The sequence below is a fragment of the Osmerus mordax genome, chromosome 5 (assembly GCF_038355195.1).
Source record: "Osmerus mordax isolate fOsmMor3 chromosome 5, fOsmMor3.pri, whole genome shotgun sequence".
In the NCBI taxonomy this organism is placed as follows: domain Eukaryota; kingdom Metazoa; phylum Chordata; class Actinopteri; order Osmeriformes; family Osmeridae; genus Osmerus; species Osmerus mordax.
In genome coordinates, this window is record NC_090054.1 from 16,144,200 (window position 1) to 16,165,883 (window position 21,684).

Sequence of the window (21,684 nt, forward strand, 5' to 3'; positions counted from 1 at the left end):
TCATTCAGCCACTGTGCCACTCTCAAAAGGATGACGCTAGGCGGTTAACTGATGTCACAGGCCAAACTCAGTCTAATTGCTTGGCCACTTCCACCCAATCGCTCAGCTGTGTGCCATGCTGGCCTCAGTCCAAATGGTGGTCGGATGAAATAGTGTACCGACACAAAGAAGGCACAGTCTACTACGTTCACCCCAGCTTTGACTCAGGTGTCAACTATGGCACCAGAATCCTCATTAACCTTATCTGAACTGTGTTGCCATCTAGCATGCTGTCTTTGCAATCAGCTGACACAAATGCAACTTGATCACTAAACAGGAGTCATTAGAAACATCCACATTGATACGGTTTGTCATGATATGGGATTGTAACACTGCACTGATCTGTGTGAACAGTTTCTGTGGGTTATCTTCTGTTTCCTGTTCATATGCATTAGGATTGTTTTAGAGCCATGTTTGCCAACTACATTTAAATAAGTTTAGACCCTTCTAAAATACAAGTGCGCACACAGAATTGGTATTTAATTCATACTTATAAATGGTATTTAAATGTTAATTTAGGGAAGTTCTTGCTTCGTATTTTGTATTGACATTTTCCTACCAAGTAAAAGAAGAAGCATTAAGAAAGAGACACACACAGTGAGTATAGAGGTGGATGAGAAAGACAGCCCACCTCCCATTGTGGTTAGCTTACATAGCTAAATGAAGTAAGAGGGTCAGACTCACTCTTCCTGTTGTAGACAGCTCATCAGTTACTGTACAGCCGCCTCTTCATAAACAAGAATGAACGTGCCAACCAGGGAGGAATGTGAGGGCTTGAGTCCAGCTCAGGTGTCATTGTTGCTGTGCCAGGTGAGCGGGCACAGGGTTCAGCTGTGTGGTAGTTCCTTTGGAGATCAAAATATTTTTAATTCATATTTTATTCTGGTATGTGCTACATAGACAGACTTCTCCTGTATCACATAAAGAGTATGATTGCATGAAAACATGTTGTTTTTAGAATCAAATGGAAGACTGTGCCGATACAATTAAAAGACTGAAAATTGATGGACGCAAACTATTGGTAAGTTGTTTTGTACATAGTTTTTCAGGAAAGCATTTTGAGAAAATGTCCTCAACATAATTGTTAAACTGCAAACATAATTCGATAGCACAGGGCACATAATAACGGTTGGCTTTTGGCCTTGTTATTCTTATGGTTTTGTTATTCTAATGCTATCAAAAAAAGACCAGAGATAATTCCCTTGCACTTTTTAGCACAGCATGGCCTCGGAAGGAACAAAATAATTGCAAGCTCCTAATGCTGGTTTTGGCCAGTGCTGCAGAAAATACACTAAGACCAAAACACAAATACTTATTCGGTAACACTTTATAATAAGTCAACGCTTTTTGGCATTTACAAAGTGTTAACTAATAGTTAGTTAATCCTTTATAAAACATTTTGAAACATTAACAATACATTATTAAATAGTTCATAAGCTTATTATTAAACACTATGTTGATCATTAATAAACACTGTTAAAAATTGTGTATTTTGTTCATAATACAATTCATAATGTGTTTGATAACTGCATTATCATACTTTATAGACAGCTTGTTAATATAGTTGCAAACCAGTAGTTTAAAAGGTGTTAATGGTACATGAGCTGGTATAGAAAGCATTAGCAAATGGTGAACAAACCATTTACATTACCTTTATAAAGTATGAGTAAATAACTAACAACATATTTACTTATGTCTTTAATTAATGTATGCCAAGTCGAATACAGGATGTACACCATGCTTTGCAGATATCTTAACAACTATTTTATAAAGACTTACTAATGATGCAACTTCTGATTAGTAATGCAAGTTATAATGCATTTACTAACTGTTAGTTAAGGCTCTTGCGTGACCTAATCTAAAGTGTGAACTATTTATGCCTTATTAATCATTTATAGAAAGACTATAGGCCTATAGATGTTGTTTTTGTTTTTTAGAAGAAAGCTGTTAATTTATTTACCTGGGTAATAAAATAGTATTTTATTTCCATTAAGAAGCAATACAGTAGAATTGGTAAAAAAGTTGGTTACCCAAAGCTGTATTTTATTTAAAAAAAATGGCTGTAATAACCTTTGTGAATGTGAGGTTCGAGAATGGACAAGAATACCTTAATAAATAACACACTTTAGATTAGGTCACCCAAAAGCCTTAATTAACAGTTAGTAAATGCTTTATAACTTGCATTACTAATCACAAGTTGCATCATTAGTAAGTGTTTATAAAATAGTTGTTATGATACCTTTGTGAATGTGAGGTTTGAGAATGGACAAGAACACCTTAATAAATAACACAAAAGCCTTAACTAACAGTTAGTAAATGCTTTATAACTTGCATTACTAATCACAAGTTGCATCATTAGTAAGTGTTTATAAAATAGTTGTTAAAAAAAAATCTGCTAAGTATTAGTGTACATCATGTATTCGACTTGGCGTACATTAATTAAAGACATAAGTAAATATGTTGTTAGTTATTTACTCATGCTTTGTAAAGGTAATGTAAATGGTTTGTTCACCATTTGCTAATGCTTTCTATACCAGCTCATGTACCATTAACAGATTATAAACTACTGGTTTGCAACTATATTAACAAGCTGTCTATAAAGTATGGTAATGCAGTTATCAAACACCTTATGAATTGTATTATGAATCAAATCCATAATGTTTAACAGTGTTTATTAATGATTAAAATAGCATTTAATAATAAGCTTATTAACTATTTAATAATGTATCATTAATGTTTCAAAATGTTTTATAAAGGATTAACTAACTATTAGTTAACACTTTGTAAATGCCAAAAAGCGTTGACTTATTATAAAGTGTTACCACTTATTCTTTTTCTACTGTCAATTAACTTGTATTGTTCATTTGGAGGTTGGGCATTTTGATGCACGATTAGATTTAACAAGGCTGGGAAATACAATGTTCGTAAAATGTGCAACACAGATATCACTGAATGGAAATGCATGCTGTATTACAGTAAGAAAAAGATCCTTAATTGACTAAGTCTACAGCGAGTTTAGAGGAAGTGAAGTATCTCACCATTAGTTGTACTTCCCAGATTTGCAATGCAGTTGACGGAGTTACACAATAGTGAAAGTGACTTTGACTTTTCTGATAAATACATTCTTATAGTTAGTTAATAATGATTGAAATAGTCAACATATACAGTATGATGCAATTGTTGGTATTCCATTCCAGTTTAAACATGTTATTACATCTGATTAGATTCATTAGATTTTTTTAAGGAACGTTAATACACAATATTGGCATGGTACTTGGTCATACTACACATCTCTTTTCTCTCTGTATTATTCCGGATTAAATAGAAGGTTCAGTACCAACTCTAAATTCTAACTCCCCAAAATAAGGTCAATGGGCAAAGCAAGCCAAATCAATCACAGTGATTGATGTTTCACAAAGATCCAGCTTTGATGTTGGAGTCATCGATGTCTACACCAGCCTGCATCCACTCGTGCATCAATAAGTCTCATACTTATTGATCTAGCCAGTCAGCCCACCAGGGTTGCATGAAACACTGGTATGATCATCTCGTATTGACCAAAATTATTTATTGTGTTCTGTTCATTTTATAACCCTCTCGTTACACACACATGCACATACTGACATGAAGGCCTCCGAAGGTGAGAGCAGGGCTAACCAGCTTGCAGGGCTTTGTGTAAGGCTGTGTCGGGGTCGTCTGGAATTTGCATGGTATTTCTAGACGAAAGCATATGGCTAGTTGTTTGTGTGGCTCACATGTAAGGTCATTTCCCCTCTTGTCTCCTTTACCATGACACATTATCATACTACAGTAGACCAGCACAACGCAGGGAAGTTCATTAAAGAGGCAATCTCTGAAACACCATGTCTGGAAATATAAAGGATTATTTGTGTTACAAAGAAAGTACCCCATGGCATTGTATGCAAGCCTACTCACTGTAAGCTCACATAGCCATGGCTTGATGAAAGCATGGCTATATGAAGCAAAAAAAATGGTATCTCCATGTAGTTTTCTTCCAGAGTGTTGAGAGGAGTGGAGAGACCAGTGACTGTGGTGCTGAGGTCCTGCCCAAACCCTCAGGATGTAGGCGTAGAGTAGACGCAGAGTCCACGTCGTATGGATGTTGATTTTAGACAGTAGCGTTCCAGGTCCTACCACAGGGTCAAAGTGTGGACTCAGCAGCCCTTTCTAGATGTGATTGGGACTTGGACAGACTCTCTTCAAAGCCATGTGAGAGCCAAGCGCCAAGGCCATACAGAGTGAAGCTTCGAGGTGTTCAGAAGGGTGGTTTTCAATATGCAGGACTGGTTGTGGGGCTTGGGGCTCTTGTGTCTCATTCAAAGAGCCGAAGAAACTGGCCATAAATAATTCATAGAGGGAGAGAGTCTATGAGGAGGCACTCGGGCGAAATACTTGATATTTAATTCAGTGTCAAAAGGCTAAATCAGATTTTAGGCCCATGCTTTTTTCCTTCCTGTAAGAGGTTGAGTTGATCAAGCGTGTACCCTGCGTTGTGAAGCAGGTGATGGCTTTAATACCTAAGAGTCTGACTGATTAACAGATGTTTCAATCAAAAACTGTCAGTTACCAAAGTTCACTTTGCCAGAAGCCAACTCCATCTTTGTAACAGTGCACAGCAGTGTATGGTTCAATTGTTGAGACAAGGAATTAATCTTCTACTGTACTTACTGAACCATATTGTCTGTTAACACATTAAATAGACACAAATGAGTGATCTTAAACAGTAACCTACATCCATATATCTTTGCATTATTCAAATTAAGGTTAACCATCTGAGGGTCAGGACAGGTAACATTTCACACAGACTCAGAGCAAGAACACAGGAAGACCATTAGGAACCTTTCTTTGAATCTTTACAACTTGTTTAAAACACAGTCAGAGAGAGAGAGAGAGAGAGAGAGAGAGAGAGAGAGAGAGAGAGAGAGAGAGAGAGAGAGAGAGAGGGACGGAGAAAATAAATGAGAGTGAGCAAATGAGAACCGGGGGCAATGAATTATGAATTTTCAGGAAGAATACATTATTTAACAGGATTCAAAGCATATTTTATGATAATCATTTTAGTTTGATTTCACCATGGAAGTCATGGCAACTGCCTCCTTTCAAAGTGAGTTGTGACAATGTACTGTAGAGAAAAAAATACAGAGGGATGAGATACTAAAAAGTACTAGTTAACAATGACAATAATGACCTTGAGGTGGGGGACTGTTGAAGGAATATGAAACAAAGCAATGAAGGTCATTCAATTTCACTGTAAAATGCATCACATCAAAACAAATTAAAACTGAATGTTTTGTGATTTTTTACTGTGGGCTGTTCAAAACAATAATGTTTCCATTGGAGACATGATGCCATCTAGTGTTATGTTTGAGGTGATACAGTCATATATTTCAACTATTTTTATCAACAACAAAATGTGTACTGGTTTACAATTGTGTGTATCAAATGCCACAATCAGTGGCACAAGTCATTTTGGGGGAATCTTTCAAAAACATTGTTTTAGTTAACAGTTTATTTCATCTGTTAATATTTGGACAGAATCTTTCCAACCATGACTTGAGCAGTTTCTGTCTTATCCACCAACCGTGAGTAACAATTTCTTCCATCTCTTTTTTCTCTATTCTATCTTTTTTCCATTCAATTCACTCAACCCTTACTGTGCGTTCTTCCAATCCTTGTTCTGGTTCCCCCTTTGCATGGTTAATAATAAACCTGTGCAATAAGGAAGTTGCATAACAATTTCAAATGAAAGCTTCACAGAAGGTGACAGTTTTGCATCGCAGATGGATTAGTGGTTGTGTTGTTGTGTTATTACATTTACATTACATTTAGTCATTTAGCAGACGCTCTTGGTTATTAGCTTTTTATGTCTAGTCTGATTGACCGGGGATCATAACCTTCATCAGGAACTTTCTTGTATTTATCTGTGACTCATTGTACATTCTTCCTGCAACAACCATAGACCTACAGAGAATGTTTTAGTCTGATAAACATAGTAGCATGAGTCATCTCCAACGGTAGGTGAAACACACACACACATATGTGAACAGATGAAAAATAAGACAGCATTTCAATTGTGAAACTGGTTCTTATAATCCTTAATGAAGTACATTGTCCATACGGTGTGCACAGGTGTCCTGCTCATGTAGTGATACAATGTTATGCTGGCCCTTTAAGATATATAAAACATATATCTACTATATATATATATCTACTTCAAATGTACTGATTTTGTACACTCACATTCTTGACTGCTTCTATGTATAGTATAGAATGTTTGTATTTATACTTTGTAAGTACACTTTAAGCATCATGTTTTTTGCTTGTTGTATACCTCACTTCTACCTATAGAGTTTTTGCTTTATTATGTATCCTATATTTTGGTATACATACTATATGTACTAATGCCAGGTGGTTTGTCTTTTTTACCCTTTGAGGACCTTTGAGGGTTGAGTTGGAAGTTTGTCATTTCTAAATCTGCACTGTGAACACATACGAGTGGTCATCACTCCCCCGTTCAGATGTTCATTATTCTCACTCGCTCACCTTGTTTTCTCAAGAAGCATTTGACATGGAGATCTCCCACTGCATCAGCAAAATAATGTTTTTTTACAAAAACCTGTCCTACTTTACACTGCAAGACATTCTGCTATATCTATAAAGCAAAAGCAAGCATGACACAGGACTACTTTGCCTCTTGCAGATGTTCTACTATTTGAGTATATGAGCTACGTTCTGTAAATAATCTTGTTGGACTGCCATTCAAACGAATCTCTAGTATCTATAGTGCTGTATAAGTAGCCAGAAGACAGACTGTTCGTCCCACACATGAGCGTAGGTGCAAGGTCAGCAGCTTTTAAGAGCCGCAAGTGAGCAACACTTGATGGAAAAACATACATATTTCGGTGTGCTCTGTGTCATACAGTACAGTTTTTCTGATCATTGGATCATGGCAGACTGAGAAGGACAGAGGGGAAATTGTTCGTGTTTGTTTTCCCCTCCATTGTTAGTCAGGGATGACAGAATTGGGTGTGTCCGGGTGGTAAGTCACAGCAAACTGCCTGCTGAGTTCAATTAGATGTTACAGAATCTGTGGAGTAGAGTTTACCCGAGGAGATTGCATGGGCATCAGCCTTTTTGACGTACAGTATGGAGATGTTAAGTAAACTAACTGTTCCTGCAGGTAAAAAATATCGGTAAGATCTATTAACTGATACTTATGCCAGACAAGTTATTTTAATAAAACTACTTCTGTGCTTATGGGATTTAAAAAAATACTGTTTGAGTACTCATTTGTACATTATAAAATATGTTTCTAGTCAAAACATGCAGTAGTACATTGTACTTAGATTACCTGTTTGTTTCAACACAGATGAAATTATTATTTACACAAAAAGGTCAAGTAATAGGAGGGTGACAGAGACTGTCTATAGGGAGATGACAGTACAGATTACATGTCTTAAACCTGTCCACTTGGCTTCATCAAACATTTGTAATCATGTGTGTCTGCCTGTCTGTATTTGTCTCTGCGCACGTATGTTCACTGTAACCCAACTGTACAATTATGAATAATATGACAAAGTAAAGAATTGTGTTTTACTTAATGTAATGTAGACACCAGTTATCTTTTTATCGGTTAACTGATATTGCAGCACCTAAATTCCCAGATCTGCACAACATTTTATTAAATATTTGACAAGCAAGGTTTCTCAAGAAATTAGCTATTATTACTTGAATGGCTCATGTCTGTGGATACCTTAGAAGGTTTATCATGTCTCTTTTGTTTTCTAGACAGCTTCAGAAGATGGTGCAGGATATCAAGAAGAACGATGGCAGTATTCTGGACACATTTAGAAGGTCAGTCTGTATATATAGAACTTTGACACATTTCTTGTGAACACATTGCTTAACATCCTTTCTTCAATGCTCATCGTGGCAGATCACATGACACATCATCTCTACTTCGGGGTATTTAGTGTCTTTGCAGTACTTCGAACACTTTCCGCAAATGTTTTGTTTCCTCTTTCTTTAAATGTTTCACGAAGAAACCTTGAATAAGGACACTGTCTGAAAATAGACTAAATGAAAGTACTTTAACCATAGGTTCTCACTTAACTTCCCTTAAAGAGAAATACACCTAAGTTATTGCATTACAGTGGATAGTATTCTGACATAACAAGTAGTTGACTTCCTGCATGCAATTTGACACTGTTACAGATTAAAAAGTAAACCTGCTCCAAAAGTACCTGCAAGAGACTATCCTGGTAAGAAGATTTTGGTTGGCACTTGGCACATACAGTCAATAATTCATTGATTTTGAATGTCAGTCTGCACAGAAAACACACAATCTACATTTTTCAGATAGCTGATCTGATGACCATGATCATCAATACTTTGGGTCCAGAGGGTCATTTTCCTCCCTCTGAAGTTGCACATTACACCTTTCACTACACAAGCAGTCTCTCAATCACAGCTTGTTGGGCATTGAGTTTGTTGTCCATTATGGTGTAGCATGTTATGTAAAGTATGGATACAGCCCGCCAGGAGAGCGAAAACGATACCTGGCTGGTCTAAAGGCTCAAACTGCTTTAACTACCAAGTGATGAGTTAGCTCAATCACGAAGACTGGCTAAACATAGCCAAACTTAATTGACATGTGTTTACAGGTGACCAGGATGATCACTGGTCTGATGATGAGTTTGTGAGTATTTACACAGGCTTTTAGACTCTAGATCACATCCTCCATAATTGACATGACTAGTAATTTAAACCTTGGGGATCGCCTCACAGGATAGTGATAGTTACGAGGACCCACAGGAAGACCAAGATGACAACTATGAGCCTCCTCCGAGTCACAGGCTCTTCACCCCCAATCCCTCCGTCACCTCCTTGCCAAAAGGGGCCTACCTCGGTCAGTACCTGGACACACTCAAAACCCGTCCAGCAGAAATGAAAGCTTTTTATTATTGATAATAATCTCCAATCTGATTTCCTAGATTTTAAATAACTGAGATCTTAATGAATTGATCCCAAGAGTTTTCATGTAGAGTACCCTCTTCTCGTTATGAAGAAAATCCTATTTAATTATTTAAAAAATTACCATAGTAGGTAGAAAATCGAGAAGAACTGAACCCGGTAACTCAAACTGACAGACAAAGGGTAGTATTGTGTTATGCAAATGCTGATATCCTGTTTCAACTTTTGCTTCTCTTTTTCAGACAGCTGCCACCACAGGCCGAGTCATTCTCCCCGGAAGCCCACCCGCCCCCTGAAGACCTCCAAACCCCTGCTTCCAAAGCCTCAGCAGGCAGACTGCGATAATGTAATTATCACTTCTATAGCGCTGTGAGATGTTGCATATTGAGGATACAGACAGTGACTTGAGGCTAACAAAATATTTGTTCCCTCTGTCTCCAGGAAGACAGACCAGAAAGTGATGATGACAACTATATAGAACCCACAGAGAAACTTGCAGCTCGTAAGCAATACAGACAAATGATCTGGTATAGACAACAAAACAAAACTATACAGTATGAAGTATGAAGCATGTGCCTCACTGATCTCTAAATGCAAGTGAAGCAATTAATGTAATGTATTCATTTAGCAGACACAATTCATCCCTGTTATGTAACACCAGGAACACATGTGTGTCAGCCATGTGTTTTCACTTTTCACTTTCTAAATTCGACGTGGAACCTTTTCTCAGAACCTCACATGCATGGAAGGACCAGAGTGGTGAGGAACAGTCCCTCTTCCAATCCTCTTCCAGAGAGGCCAGACTCTGGTAGGTCTTAAACACAAAGCTGACCAGCTGCCTAAAACATCATACAGTCTGAGTCACAAACAAGTTCTCAAAACTGTCTCTGTGGTGAGAAAGGGCTGACTGCTGAGAAATAACTGTGTGAGATGAATCAAGGATTCATGTCACATATTTTCCCAGATTGGTTTGCTCCAACCCTAACTTGTGACGTTTAATTATGTTCCAGATGTGTATGAAGTCCCAAGCTATGAGGTGAGTCTCTAATCCAGCAATACCAATGGCTTGTTTAATCGTAGGGTGAATTGGTAGTAAAGTCAGATTGTTCCTGACTTTTTTTTAGGCATCTGTAAAGGAAGACACCCCAACAGTAAGCAGGTCAGTTTTTGATATACATATGTTCATAGTTGATTTGAACATGATCACTTTATTTTCACAATGGCTTCATGAAGTTGACCGTCCAACACCTTAAGTTTGTTGTTTTGACGTTTGCTTTAGTAGACCCTCAGGTCTTAGAGCTCCTTCACAGACTCTACCACCGAAGGCCAGCCCCAGGTAATAAGAAAAAATGAACAATAATGTGTAGACCAAGAGCTTTTACAGTGTTACAATAAATACCATGACTGTCTCCCCCTAGATTGCATATTAAGAAACCGCAACCGTTTCCCGCCAAAGTAAGTGTTTTGTTTGCGATCTACAATGAGATGAATATAAGTAAAAAATATATAAAAACATGAACTCAGCAAACCTGAAACCCGCAGAGGATTCATGTTCATTCTGTGTCATTATCCAGGTACAGCAGCCAGAAAGTGATGAATATGAAGTGTGTGACCGAGATAATGGTACGTATAAACGTGTTCATTTGAATTACCAACATCTTGGAAGATGTTCTAAATGACTATCTAAATATTTCCACTTGAACTCCAGCCAATGTTCTTTGTAAATCCCTTTTTTTTTTACCATGATGAGAAACCAAAAGCAGAAGCTTGGTCATTTATGCCATCTAGTGGATGGCTGAGAAAGGGAATCATTTGAACCACATCAACAACAGGGTGTGATATACACTTATTACATGAACATATTTTCCTGTAGACGTTAAATCCAATGAGGAACCTATACGTGTTGCTCCAAAACCACTGCCCAGAGAGCCGTATGTATTCTTCCTTGATAAATGACGAGATTATACAGTTTGGAATGTTCAATACTGGACATGTGTTCTAATGAAGCCTTTCTGTTCTAGGCATGCTGCAAAACCCTCTCTCTCATCAGTAGGTAACCATTAAGACCATGGATAATTAAAATGAATATATCGTTCTAAATCAAACGAATGCATTTGGTTTGTTTATGTTTATGTATGTTTATGAATTGCAGAAGCCATACTTACCATCCAGAGAGCATGAAGGTAACTTGTTGAGAGATGTCAAATCTAGAAGCTAGTTTCTGAAATTATACTGTAAGACCTGTGATTATTCTACCTGCCATTTTGCGCAGGGTTAACACTTCCCATGAGAACCACTAGTCAAACACCCTCCACTGCATCACTGCCATCCGAATTCAAACGACCCAAGTGAGATATCCTACAAACTGCAGTCTGTCCACTGTGCTTGTGCCACACACAAATGAGATTACTAACTTTGAACATTGTATTGTGTATTTACACACTATTTCCAGAATGCTTTGGCTTGGTAAATGTCATGTTGAGTATGTTTTGTCTTCCCCAGGATTCCTCTGCCACAGCTGTTTAACTCCCACAGTAAGTACAGACCTGAGGAGACAGGCCTCAGGCTGACTCAGCAGCCTCCCAGTCACTGCCATAACCAACGCCTTTCTCAGAGACACATTAAAGCTACTATATAGACCTACATTTTGAACGTAAATGCCACATTCTTAAATCAAGTTTAGTGTTTCGTTGTAGTACATGTTTTCTGATTCCCAGAACACAGGGTAAATTTGCCAGAGGAAAAAGTTGCCAGAAGAAATGTGTCTATCACTGAAAATGGGTCAAAAGACGATGAGGTAATCAGAAACAGACTATATTTGGAAACAATTGATTTGGGGTGTTAGGTAATGTGTCCTCAGTGATGTCGGTGCAAGCTTGCAGATGAATGTCTGTTGAGTTGTTTAACCCTCGTGCTGCCTTAGGGTCACATGACCCAAAGGTTCATAACGAACCATTTTTGTGTTTACCCAATTTTACCCAATACAAAAACAAATAAAAACCATTCCAATGTGGGGGGTCTGAGAAAGCCCGACAGTTAAAAGAAAATGCTTCACTTTGTTTTTGTATGAGGTAAATTTGTCGCAATACGACGGTGGGTCACAATGACTGATGGGTCAGAATGACCCGAAGATAACACAAGGGTTAAGGTTTTGAGTGGAATGTATCACTAGTGGAGAACATTAGTAGACCAGAGTCTGAACATTCTGTCATGTTGTTGTTTATGTTTGTTCCAGAGGGCTGACATCCTAAAGAAACCCTGGTACGCAAGTACATCCGACCGCAAGAAAGCAGAGGATGCGTTGATTCGCTCTGATAAGGCAAGATTTCTTTTCCAGTGAATACTCAATCTGACAATGTTGAAAGGTAGACAAAAAATGCTGCAGTATTTCAGTGGATAAAAATTGGACTTTATAAAAGCTTATGCTGACGGGGTATTTTGTGTGTTAGGATGGGTCCTTCCTGGTGAGGAAGAGCTCTGGTCAGGACACCCAGCAACCATACACACTGGTGGTGTTCTACAATAGCAGGGTCTACAACATCCCAATCCGTTACATCCAGGTGTCCCAGCAGTACGCTCTTGGGAGGGAGAAGAAAGGAGAAGAGGTATGTCATCATTGCACCAATACATAATAGGTACTGGATTGGAGTACAATTCCTGCTTTGAAAGATGTTGAAATCTTTTGACATAATCGGTGATCTTCCTCTCCATCTCTTCCTCAGTGTTTCCACAGTGTCTCTCACATGATAGAGAACCATCAGAGGCATCCCCTGGTGCTGATTGACAGCCAGAGTAACAGCAAGGACTCCACCAAACTGATCTATGCGGTGAAGCCCTAGGCAGATGTTTACTGCCATTGCTGAACAAGCTGGACTCAATGTTCTCCCCATCCACTGAGTATTTATGCGGACAAAAAATTATACTGAAATACCAAAACATCTTAAATTAACAGTAATGAGAGGTGGTTCAAGATCCAAAGTTTATGGGATTCAACCAACAGCCAACAAGTAGAAATGCAGTATTTTGTGTTAAATGAAAGTCTTAAGTGTTTTTTCAAAGTGGACACCAACACACATTAATTGATTGTCAAATCATTTGCATGTATTTATCTGTACAACATAAAATACTATAAGACGAGACTGAACAAGATTAAAGCAGTCATTGTGTAAAAAGAAAAGGCCAGGCACTTGGTGAACTCAAATATTCTCGGTCAAAACTGTACCTCTAACTCGACAATACTGTACAAACAAGCCTTACTCCAAACTGTGGGAGACAGATACATAGTCTAGATATTTAAGAAGATAAGTGTGCTACATTAATTGTTTTGGATGCATCTTCCCAAGGGACTTTACAATCACAATTTACTCATCTGTATGAAGATTGTCATAGGCTGAATAAGGTGAGGCAACAGGAAATATTAACTGTCCCTTCATAGTGCAATTACAAATCAAACATATGATTATTTCAAGTCACAATTGTAATTTCCTTGAGAAAAATCACATTCTAGAGGATCTGTCTGCATTTAAAACCAGCTTTTATACAAATGCAAATGACTATACTCGTCCAATGAAATTACAGACCACAGTTAAGCTTTATAAAAAAGTATTCTTTGGACTGCTCCTGCTCCTATTGCAAGAATAACTTCCCCTGCCCCTCAAAATATACCCCACATGAGTAATACTATACTAGAAAACAAAAGCATTTGGTATGTATTCAAATAAAAACTATTCAATGGCCAATCATCTGAATAATACATAAAAATATTATGGAATCCTATTTATACTTTTTCTTGGTGTAGCTTAGTAACGCAGGAAACCAAACAACTTTCCAAAATACATCTGTAACATATACACATAAAGACAAAGTATAGCCTACCCGTATACAATCCCCATATGTAATCCAATCTTGAACTCTGCGATAGAACCATATACAGTACAGTGTATGGGAGAAAATCCTCATGCTAGTTTACTGAAATCTACATATCATAGCTTTTAGACATAATACAAAAAAAAGGGTGTCCATCCCATAATAAGTTGATACTATAGCTGGGAACTTAGTCAAGGGGTAAACAACATGTCACTAAGATTTTATGTAGCCTATAAAATATCCTGAGTACGGCTCCATGCTGTCAGCCCTCTTGTTGAGACTGAACTTATTTGTGGAATTGTCTGTATCATCACTCGAGAGGCTCCTTTGGTCCATCATCATGTTCACTACTATTCATCGTAGTGCAGGAGCGCTACATCTCTCTCTGTCCAGTGTTGGTGACATTTTACGTTTCACAGCTCCGCCTCTTGCTTTCCATCAAATGTCTCTGACCATGACAGATCCACATCTCCTGGTTACTGAAGACCCTGCCACAAAACCAGCAGTCAAACTTCAAAGGGGGATTGGTGTTATGGGAGTCTGCATCAACCACTTTGTATTTTTTCCTGCTCATCTTTTTCAGCTTCAGTTTTAGGATGAACCTCTCTTTAACTGTATTTTCTGGCAACATACGTCGTCGAGAGAGGCTGCAGGACTTTGTCGGGTCACTTCCCCACGCCATCTCACACTCCAGGGCTGATAGAGCCTTTAATGTTGATCGTGACAGCACCACCTTCTGGACCTCTCCTTGGTACCTGTGGACTACTTCCATGATATTGGTCACCTCAGGGATGTCTGTGTCTGGATGATTCAGCACTACCACTGGTTGGTCTTCATTTGGTCGCTTGATAAGTTGAGTCGGGGATAGCGGCAGTAGCTTTAGAGTCCTCTCAGCATGTTTTGGGGCTGGCTTCCAGTGGTGCATTGACAATAGGGCCTCTCGGCCTGGGCTTTGGCTTGAGGTTTTGTTGGCTTTTGAGAATGGTTCGGGACAACCATCTGTAGACGTCCCACTTGGTTTCTTGGCTGTGACCTTCTGCACATTTGGTTGTGGCGTGGATACAGACACAGTTTCATGCAAGATGTGGCAAGGATCGTCTATCAAATGTGTCATACCTGTCAAAGGAAAGGTGATAGTACAGAAAATGCTATTATTTTATTATTTTAATTTTAAGTATTTTCAAGTATTAGAAGAACAAGGGCCACATTCGACATACATGTGCATAAAATCTGTTTACTTACCCTTGGTCATGACAACCTCAGGTTGTGTGGTTAGTTCCTTGTTTGATTTAGCTTCATCATTCCCATTCTGGTTACCGCGTATGTTATTAGGACTCAAATTAGTGTTTTGAATCAGTGCATTCTCAACATGAGAATAAAGTTCACTGCTTTTTAAGGTGTCTGAGGAAAACCTGGAATTGGTCTGGTTCTCAACTACAACTAAACTGTTCAGGTTCACAGTGGTGCATCTTTCAGATGTGGCGTTGCCAACTTCTGCCTCAAAGGAAGGCAATCCCACCACTATTTCATGATGTGCCCTGTGCTCTGATGAGGGCATAACACTGTGAACAAAATGGTTCTCGACATCCACCATTTTGAACCCCATGGCATTTGTAGAGCAATTGTGAGAAACTGAAGTCATTTGTTGGGCCTCAAGAACACTGAAGTCACTCACGCTAAACTGACCAGGATTTGGGACTGGGCCTTCCCTTTCTTTCAATTGGGATGAAGCTGTGAGGGCTTTTAAGATATTTAGTTGGTCAGCCTTGGTTTCTTTGGTCAAGTTCAGTCCACCCTTTTCTGTCAGTGCTCTGTGTAGAAATTGCTGTGTTTCCTCTAAAGTTATCTGGGGGTGCGAAAAACTGTGGTACTGTTCCAGCAAACTGCCCCCTGCCACAAGGGAAGGACCTTGTGATGTCCACTGCATTTCCTTTACTGGGTCCTTCTTCAAAAATAGCTTTAGTCCTGGTGGTGGTTTATTTACTATCTTTGGTCTGAACGCCTTCCTCCTCCTACTCCTTTTCCTGTTAGCTAAATGTGTCTCCTTGGTAGATTTTTCTTTCTCACTTATCATCTTTGTCAACTTCAACTCCTTTGTCTTCTTTTCACAGAGATTAGCATTCTGAGGTTCCTCAGAGTGTTGTCTCCTGTAGTCGCCATGTTCTTTTTGATCAAACCTCACTCTTTGATTCTCACCATTTTCCAGACTTTGATTGCACCCTGAAAACTCATTTTGAAAGAAGAGAGATCCGGGTGGGTTAGTGGGTTGGGTAAGATGGAGATCTAAATTAGGCTGGCATGTTTTTACGTGGGCTGTGGGACACAATATCTCAGAGCATGTTTCTGCAGGTACAGTGTCTTGCTTTTCTGATGGCATAACATTGAAAATAGTATCTCTTTTACCCTCCACCATTGTAAGCCCTATTGCCTCTGCACGATTCTGAGGCACAGAAATCTTGTTTTTGACCATTAGGACAGTGAGATCATTGCCAGGATTAGACACAGGGCCGTTTTCGGACATTTGACATTGTGGAACATTTGAAAGTACAGTCTGAAGAGCTTTGGTCCACTTCTCAGTACCTGATTCTGCTACTACAGACCTCTCTAGAAAATGCCTGGATTCCTCCAAAGCTGTCCCTGGGTCAGATAGATTGCAGTACTTATCCAAGAATTCTTTTCCAGGCAAAGATAGACAGTCTTGTGACATCCAGCACATTTCCCTCGCTGCCTTTCTTGTCATTCTATGCCTTGGTCTGGGAGTCGAGTCAATCACCGTCTCATGAATTCTTCTCATTCTTTGCTTGGTTTTCTGACATCTGTCCTCTCCATGGACAGTAGCAATATGCTTGGTGATAGTACAGTTTAGAGGTGATTCATAATCACAGAATGGACAACGGTGGGGGATTATTGTTGCTTTGATTGGTTCTTTGCATATCATATCCGCATGACCTGACTGACCACCATTGTCACACATGGTCAAGCAATGTAGGTACATGTGCTCTAAAAATGCTCCCACATCACTTACAGAGAATTTGCACCTTTCACACAAGTACAGGCCTTTCACTTTGTGTTGCATATCCAAATGTGTAGTCAGCTCCGAAAGAGTCCGCTGCACATTGTCATTACATACAACACAGCCGGCAAAAGTGTCCTGGTGGCCTAGAACGTGAACCTGAAGACAAGCGAGTTCATGTGTGTTGAATGTGCACATGTCACAAGGAAAAACTGGTCTACTTGCTTGGTGCCTCAACTTAAAGTGTCCCAGTAAGCCTTTAGCACTAAATGTCTTGCTGTCCTCGCACTCAGAGCACCTGAACCTGAGTATATCTCCCGTGGTGTTTGTCCAACGTTTACTTTGTGTTGGCTTACAAGCAGACTTAATTTTCAATGAAGTCTGTTTCATGTGTTGTTCTCGATCCTCTGTTATCTTCACTGACTTGTGCTTATCTTCACTTTGCATAGTTGGGGGCTGAACAGCAGCCTTCCTGAGACGCAGTCGATTGTGCCAGTTTCTATCCTCTGCAGCAACTTTTTTTTTTTGTGCAGTATGGACACCACTTTCATTCCCTGTTGAATCCATGGCAATTAAGGCTCCTGTAACAAAAAACTGGGTCGTCAACAAAAGTATGCAAGAAATATTATGTAAGAAATGATTTCATTTAAAGTCCCATTTCATTTCAGCATTCCACCTGTTGTTACAAGCCTACCTTGCAATGGGTGTTTAGGATAATTCATTAATGATTTATTTCACACAAATTTGATTTTAGACCAAATTCAGCAACATAAGTAAATGTTTAAAATGCGTACATTTTTTTAAGTATAATGTAGCCTAAATGTATGTCTTAACAACTATAACAGCAAGGATTTAATGAATAGTGACACAAAATGGCAAATGCAATTTACTTTGTTTGCTCTGCTGCCATTTCTGTGTCGCTTGCGTGACCAAAACAAAGTGGTAATTGCCTTGAACTTAGAACAAGCGCATTATAGTTTATGTAAGTTTTCTAAATGGAATATACTACTACACCCATATTACGAAACCTAATACCCATCGATTACGTTAGCGTTATTATTTTGAATAACTGTAGACCAGACATCACACTTAGTTGAATCGAATTAAATAGCCTACTGTAGGCGGATGAGCTTGGTGTGAGAAAACAGCGCGTCAAACTATGCATGACACAAAGTTCGAGTTGCATCGCAAATTAAATATGATTTCTCAAGAGATATCCCGTATGCATTATACTTCAACAGGATGGTTAAAAAAATATTTCCACACTTTGTGGTATTACCTTTCCTTGGTGAGGAGCTTGACAGCTCAGCGAGTGGCAGCCATGATAGTTTCATCCGGGGATTACACTAAACTGTAATTCATCAGAGTGCCAGAAGAGACTGACTAGAGCGCATCACTGCATGTTCCCATACCACAGAGAGACAACCAAAGTGGAATATGGGCTACCACATCATACTATTCAAATTGTATTTGCCGTGCGTGTAGCCTACCTTAAACGAACTCCTGGGTTATGCTGAATTAGTAACGTCAAGGCTTCTGCTCACTAATAAAATAATATCAGTTATAATGTTCGATATGCAGTAAGAACGATAAAGATTTTCTGGTAGAGGAAGAATGTGTTTGACAAATGTCATGTGACTGAATTCTTGAAAGTTCAAGCATGCATGTCTAGAAGAAAAAAAACCTTCGAGGTGCAGTGGCCTGTAGGCTTTTATATATATTTTCAAGATCAGGTAGGCCTACTCACGCAAAACCATAAACCCCGAGTGATAGGTGTCTCGAGTAACTTTCTAAATAGGCTGTGTGCAATAAACTGTGTTATGTATTGACACTATTCTCTGAATATTGACTGAGATCTTTAACGAGGCTATTATCAATCTGAACCACGTCTGATGGATCCCCGCCAGTGATTGGATGTATCTGGATTCTAAGGGGAGGTTCTCTTGGCAAGAACTAACAATATCGGGACGCTTTCAGGTTCTCCCTCTTTAACCTGTCTTAAACAATGAAACTATATTTAATGTCAATTTGAAGTGAAACTTTGTTTTGAAAATCCCAATCTAAGACCGTAGCTAGGCTATACATTACGCATTTATGTGCGACGTGGGTAAGTCGATATGTAATGGAGTTCTATTCAAGCTTAACTTCGGGGATTTTTTCGAATTTCAGTGAAGGCAGCACTAGTGTAATACATAATCCATTCTTTGGAAATCTGATTCTTGAAAATGTGAAAAAAAAACTTTTCCGTAGACTACTCATCCATGTTGTCAATGTCCTCCATTGTTGAATGTTACATTTTTAAGTTTGACTTCAGCTGTTACGCCCAACAAATGGCATTTAATCAAATTAAGTGTCTTTATAGCTTGCGAGTAGCCAACCGAACTTTGAGATTCGCTTTGGCGTTCATTTATTGTCACTCAGAGATTCAGTTAAATGGAGCTTGAGGGGCAATGGTGGAAAGGACAACTTGCCGGTGACATTTACCAGGCTCTGCGATACAAAGTAAGTAAAGATAATAAGCTATGATTCATAAAAAAAAACTAAAATTAAAAACAAGCTTCTGACGATCTATGTATACATTGATTTCAGGAGCTGAAGTTGCCGTCTTACAAATGCCAATCCCCCCAGCTCAACCTCAGGCGCTATTTTGCTGACCTTATTGCCATCGTGAGCAACCGCTTCAGGCTGTGTCCAGCTGCTAGACACCTCGCTGTCTATTTACTAGACCTTTTCATGGATCGCTATGACATTACAATGCAACAGCTTCATATGGTGGCACTCTCCTGTTTGCTTTTGGCTTGTAAGTTAGTTTGCCAGTCATTATAAGGATTTTTTCTATTTGAATGCAAACATGGCACCATTGCCTGTTTCTCATGTGGTAAACCCTCCCCCATTACTCTGCAGGTAAGTTTGAGGAGAGAGAAGACCGGGTGCCTAAGCTGGAGACGCTGAACAGCCTGGGCTGCATGAGCTCCATGAACCTGGTGCTGACCAAGCAGGGCCTCCTGCACATGGAGCTCCTCCTGCTGGAGACCTTCCAGTGGAACCTCTACCTGCCCACAGCCGCACACTTCATAGAGTACTACCTGTCTATTGCAGTCTATGAGGGGGACCTCCATGATGGCTGGCCCATAGGCTGTCTGGAGAAGACTGTATTGTACATGGCCAAGTATGCGGACTACTTCCTGGAGGTCTCCTTACAAGGCAAGGGCTCCATTTCATGGGATTTATGTTAATGTGATTATATTTATACATGCACACACACACAATAACTGCAAGGTTTTCAGAAAGGATGAGAAGAAAAAACGTTTTGAAACTGACTAAGACACAATTAGAAAGTCTGTGGCTATTGTGTTTTCCCCCCAGATCACGCGTTCCTATGCTTTGCCCCGTCGTTGGTGGCTGCAGGGTGTGCGGCTGCCTCCCGCATCATCCTCCGCCTGTCGCCTACATGGCCTCAGCGCCTGCTGCGCCTCACTGCATACACCTGGGAGAGCCTTGTCCCCTGTGTGGAGAAGCTACTCATGTGAGGGCCTCTCTTTTCATTCTCTTTTCTACAGTACATGTTTTCAATACAGCAATTGTGTGTGTACATTCATGCGATTTAAGAGATGGAGCTAGTGTAATTACTTGGTGTTTTTTTTAATTTATATTTTAGTGCACATGACAGTGATATGAAGGAGGACACCAAGCAGAAGTGCCCACAGGCCGGTCAGCAGCCTGGTCAGACTGTGTACCACAATTCTGGCCAGACTGCCCCAATGGCTCAATACCTTCACCTGTCCAGTGTCCAGTACCCCCAGCAGGCCCTCCAGCCTGTCCTTGCCCCCAGCCACGGGTCTGCCACCTACCTCAACCACTCAGCCAGCCTGCAGGGTCCTAACGCCCCTCCCCATAGCCACCCACAAACCATCTCTGCCACTCTGGACAGCAAGGCTAACATTCCTAACAGGGCCTACCAAGTCAATATGCACTATACATGTGCTGCTCCTTGCTTTGACAGATGACCAATATCCAAAAGGTTCTGGGAGAGGAGTGCAGACAGGATGTAATCCTGGGTCATTTAAAATGCAAAAGGCATGTTTTTAATTTCACATGATAGATATTTCACTTGGTTAAGCTGATTTCCAACTTGGATAACGTGTCATACACAATGTGCAATAATATTACTCTGCTGTATGCTGTTGCTAACCAGCTGGAGGTTTTTGTTCCTATCTAAAACTAGGTGACTGAGTTATACTAAGCACATGTATTTTGTGCAGATTACAGACTGATCACTACAAACGCTGCAGTAACTGCAGCTGTATTATAGACCAACATCAGTTCTATATCTATTGATGCCAAGTTACTTCAGTGTTGAATGTCCAGTGTATTATTAGTCTTTCTTTGTGTCACTGTGATGAGTATTGATGGAAATATTTAGCAGAATTAAGGATTTTTTTCAACTAATGGTGGGATATGTACATGTTTTTGCACAATTTTGCATTATGAACCTTTTGGTTTTTCTTTATTTATGCGCAGTGTCATTTTTATGTTCAATTAAGATTTTGCTTTCTGGTTGATTTATTGAAAGTTTCTTTCTGTGAGAGTGTGTCATGTTAACAACTTTAAAATCATACAGAGATGTAGCCTAGTGAGTGCTGTGCACTTACAAGACCGATTATTTTATTTTATAAAATGCAATTCGTCAGTGGTGCCTTGTGTCTTTTATTTTGAAGTACTAACACCATCAGGCAAATGTCACATCTATTTGTTGCTCTGAAAGCGCACAT

The 21,684-nt window shown here is 39.4% G+C and overlaps 2 protein-coding genes across 5 annotated transcripts; both read left to right on the forward strand.

The window, feature by feature from the left end:
* The first annotated feature begins 753 nt into the window (after window positions 1-753).
* blnk (B cell linker) lies at window positions 754-13,187 on the forward strand. 4 transcript variants are annotated; one of them, XM_067236977.1, is made up of 24 exons: window positions 754-849; window positions 998-1,060; window positions 5,596-5,642; window positions 7,849-7,914; window positions 8,275-8,321; window positions 8,724-8,758; window positions 8,848-8,968; window positions 9,276-9,379; window positions 9,475-9,535; window positions 9,764-9,841; window positions 10,044-10,069; window positions 10,170-10,192; window positions 10,313-10,369; window positions 10,452-10,488; window positions 10,608-10,656; window positions 10,907-10,964; window positions 11,055-11,082; window positions 11,186-11,216; window positions 11,306-11,381; window positions 11,536-11,567; window positions 11,751-11,830; window positions 12,269-12,352; window positions 12,483-12,638; window positions 12,756-13,187. In XM_067236977.1, the coding sequence occupies exons 1-24, from the start codon at window positions 781-783 to the stop codon at window positions 12,870-12,872; spliced, it is 1,545 nt and encodes a 514-aa protein (XP_067093078.1). In that variant the 5' UTR covers window positions 754-780; the 3' UTR covers window positions 12,873-13,187. The 4 variants fall into 4 exon arrangements, with proteins under 4 accessions (XP_067093078.1, XP_067093081.1, XP_067093079.1 ...); XM_067236980.1 differs by lacking the exons at window positions 754-849; window positions 998-1,060; window positions 5,596-5,642 and adding an exon at window positions 5,814-6,074 and having other exon boundaries at window positions 10,158-10,192; XM_067236978.1 differs by lacking the exons at window positions 754-849; window positions 998-1,060; window positions 5,596-5,642 and adding an exon at window positions 6,881-7,253 and having other exon boundaries at window positions 10,158-10,192.
* Window positions 13,188-18,968: 5,781 nt separating this feature from the next.
* On the forward strand, window positions 18,969-21,595 carry ccnj (cyclin J). Its single transcript, XM_067236438.1, has 6 exons — window positions 18,969-19,019; window positions 19,334-19,414; window positions 19,502-19,712; window positions 19,817-20,116; window positions 20,279-20,438; window positions 20,571-21,595. The coding sequence occupies exons 2-6, from the start codon at window positions 19,346-19,348 to the stop codon at window positions 20,917-20,919; spliced, it is 1,089 nt and encodes a 362-aa protein (XP_067092539.1). The 5' UTR covers window positions 18,969-19,019; window positions 19,334-19,345; the 3' UTR covers window positions 20,920-21,595.
* Window positions 21,596-21,684: the final 89 nt, after the last annotated feature.

Excerpts from the sequence above, each read along its gene's own strand:
- blnk (XM_067236977.1), top strand. The coding sequence starts at position 781 with ATGAACGTGCCAACCAGGGAGGAATGTGAGGGCTTGAGTCCAGCTCAG. Across the intron at positions 10,489-10,607 it reads CGCAACCGTTTCCCGCCAAA|GTACAGCAGCCAGAAAGTGA; the intron begins GTAAGTGTTTTG and ends GTCATTATCCAG. Across the intron at positions 11,382-11,535 it reads TCCGAATTCAAACGACCCAA|GATTCCTCTGCCACAGCTGT; the intron begins GTGAGATATCCT and ends TGTCTTCCCCAG.
- ccnj (XM_067236438.1), top strand. The coding sequence starts at position 19,346 with ATGGAGCTTGAGGGGCAATGGTGGAAAGGACAACTTGCCGGTGACATT. Across the intron at positions 19,415-19,501 it reads ACCAGGCTCTGCGATACAAA|GAGCTGAAGTTGCCGTCTTA; the intron begins GTAAGTAAAGAT and ends CATTGATTTCAG. Across the intron at positions 20,439-20,570 it reads TGTGTGGAGAAGCTACTCAT|TGCACATGACAGTGATATGA; the intron begins GTGAGGGCCTCT and ends TTTATATTTTAG.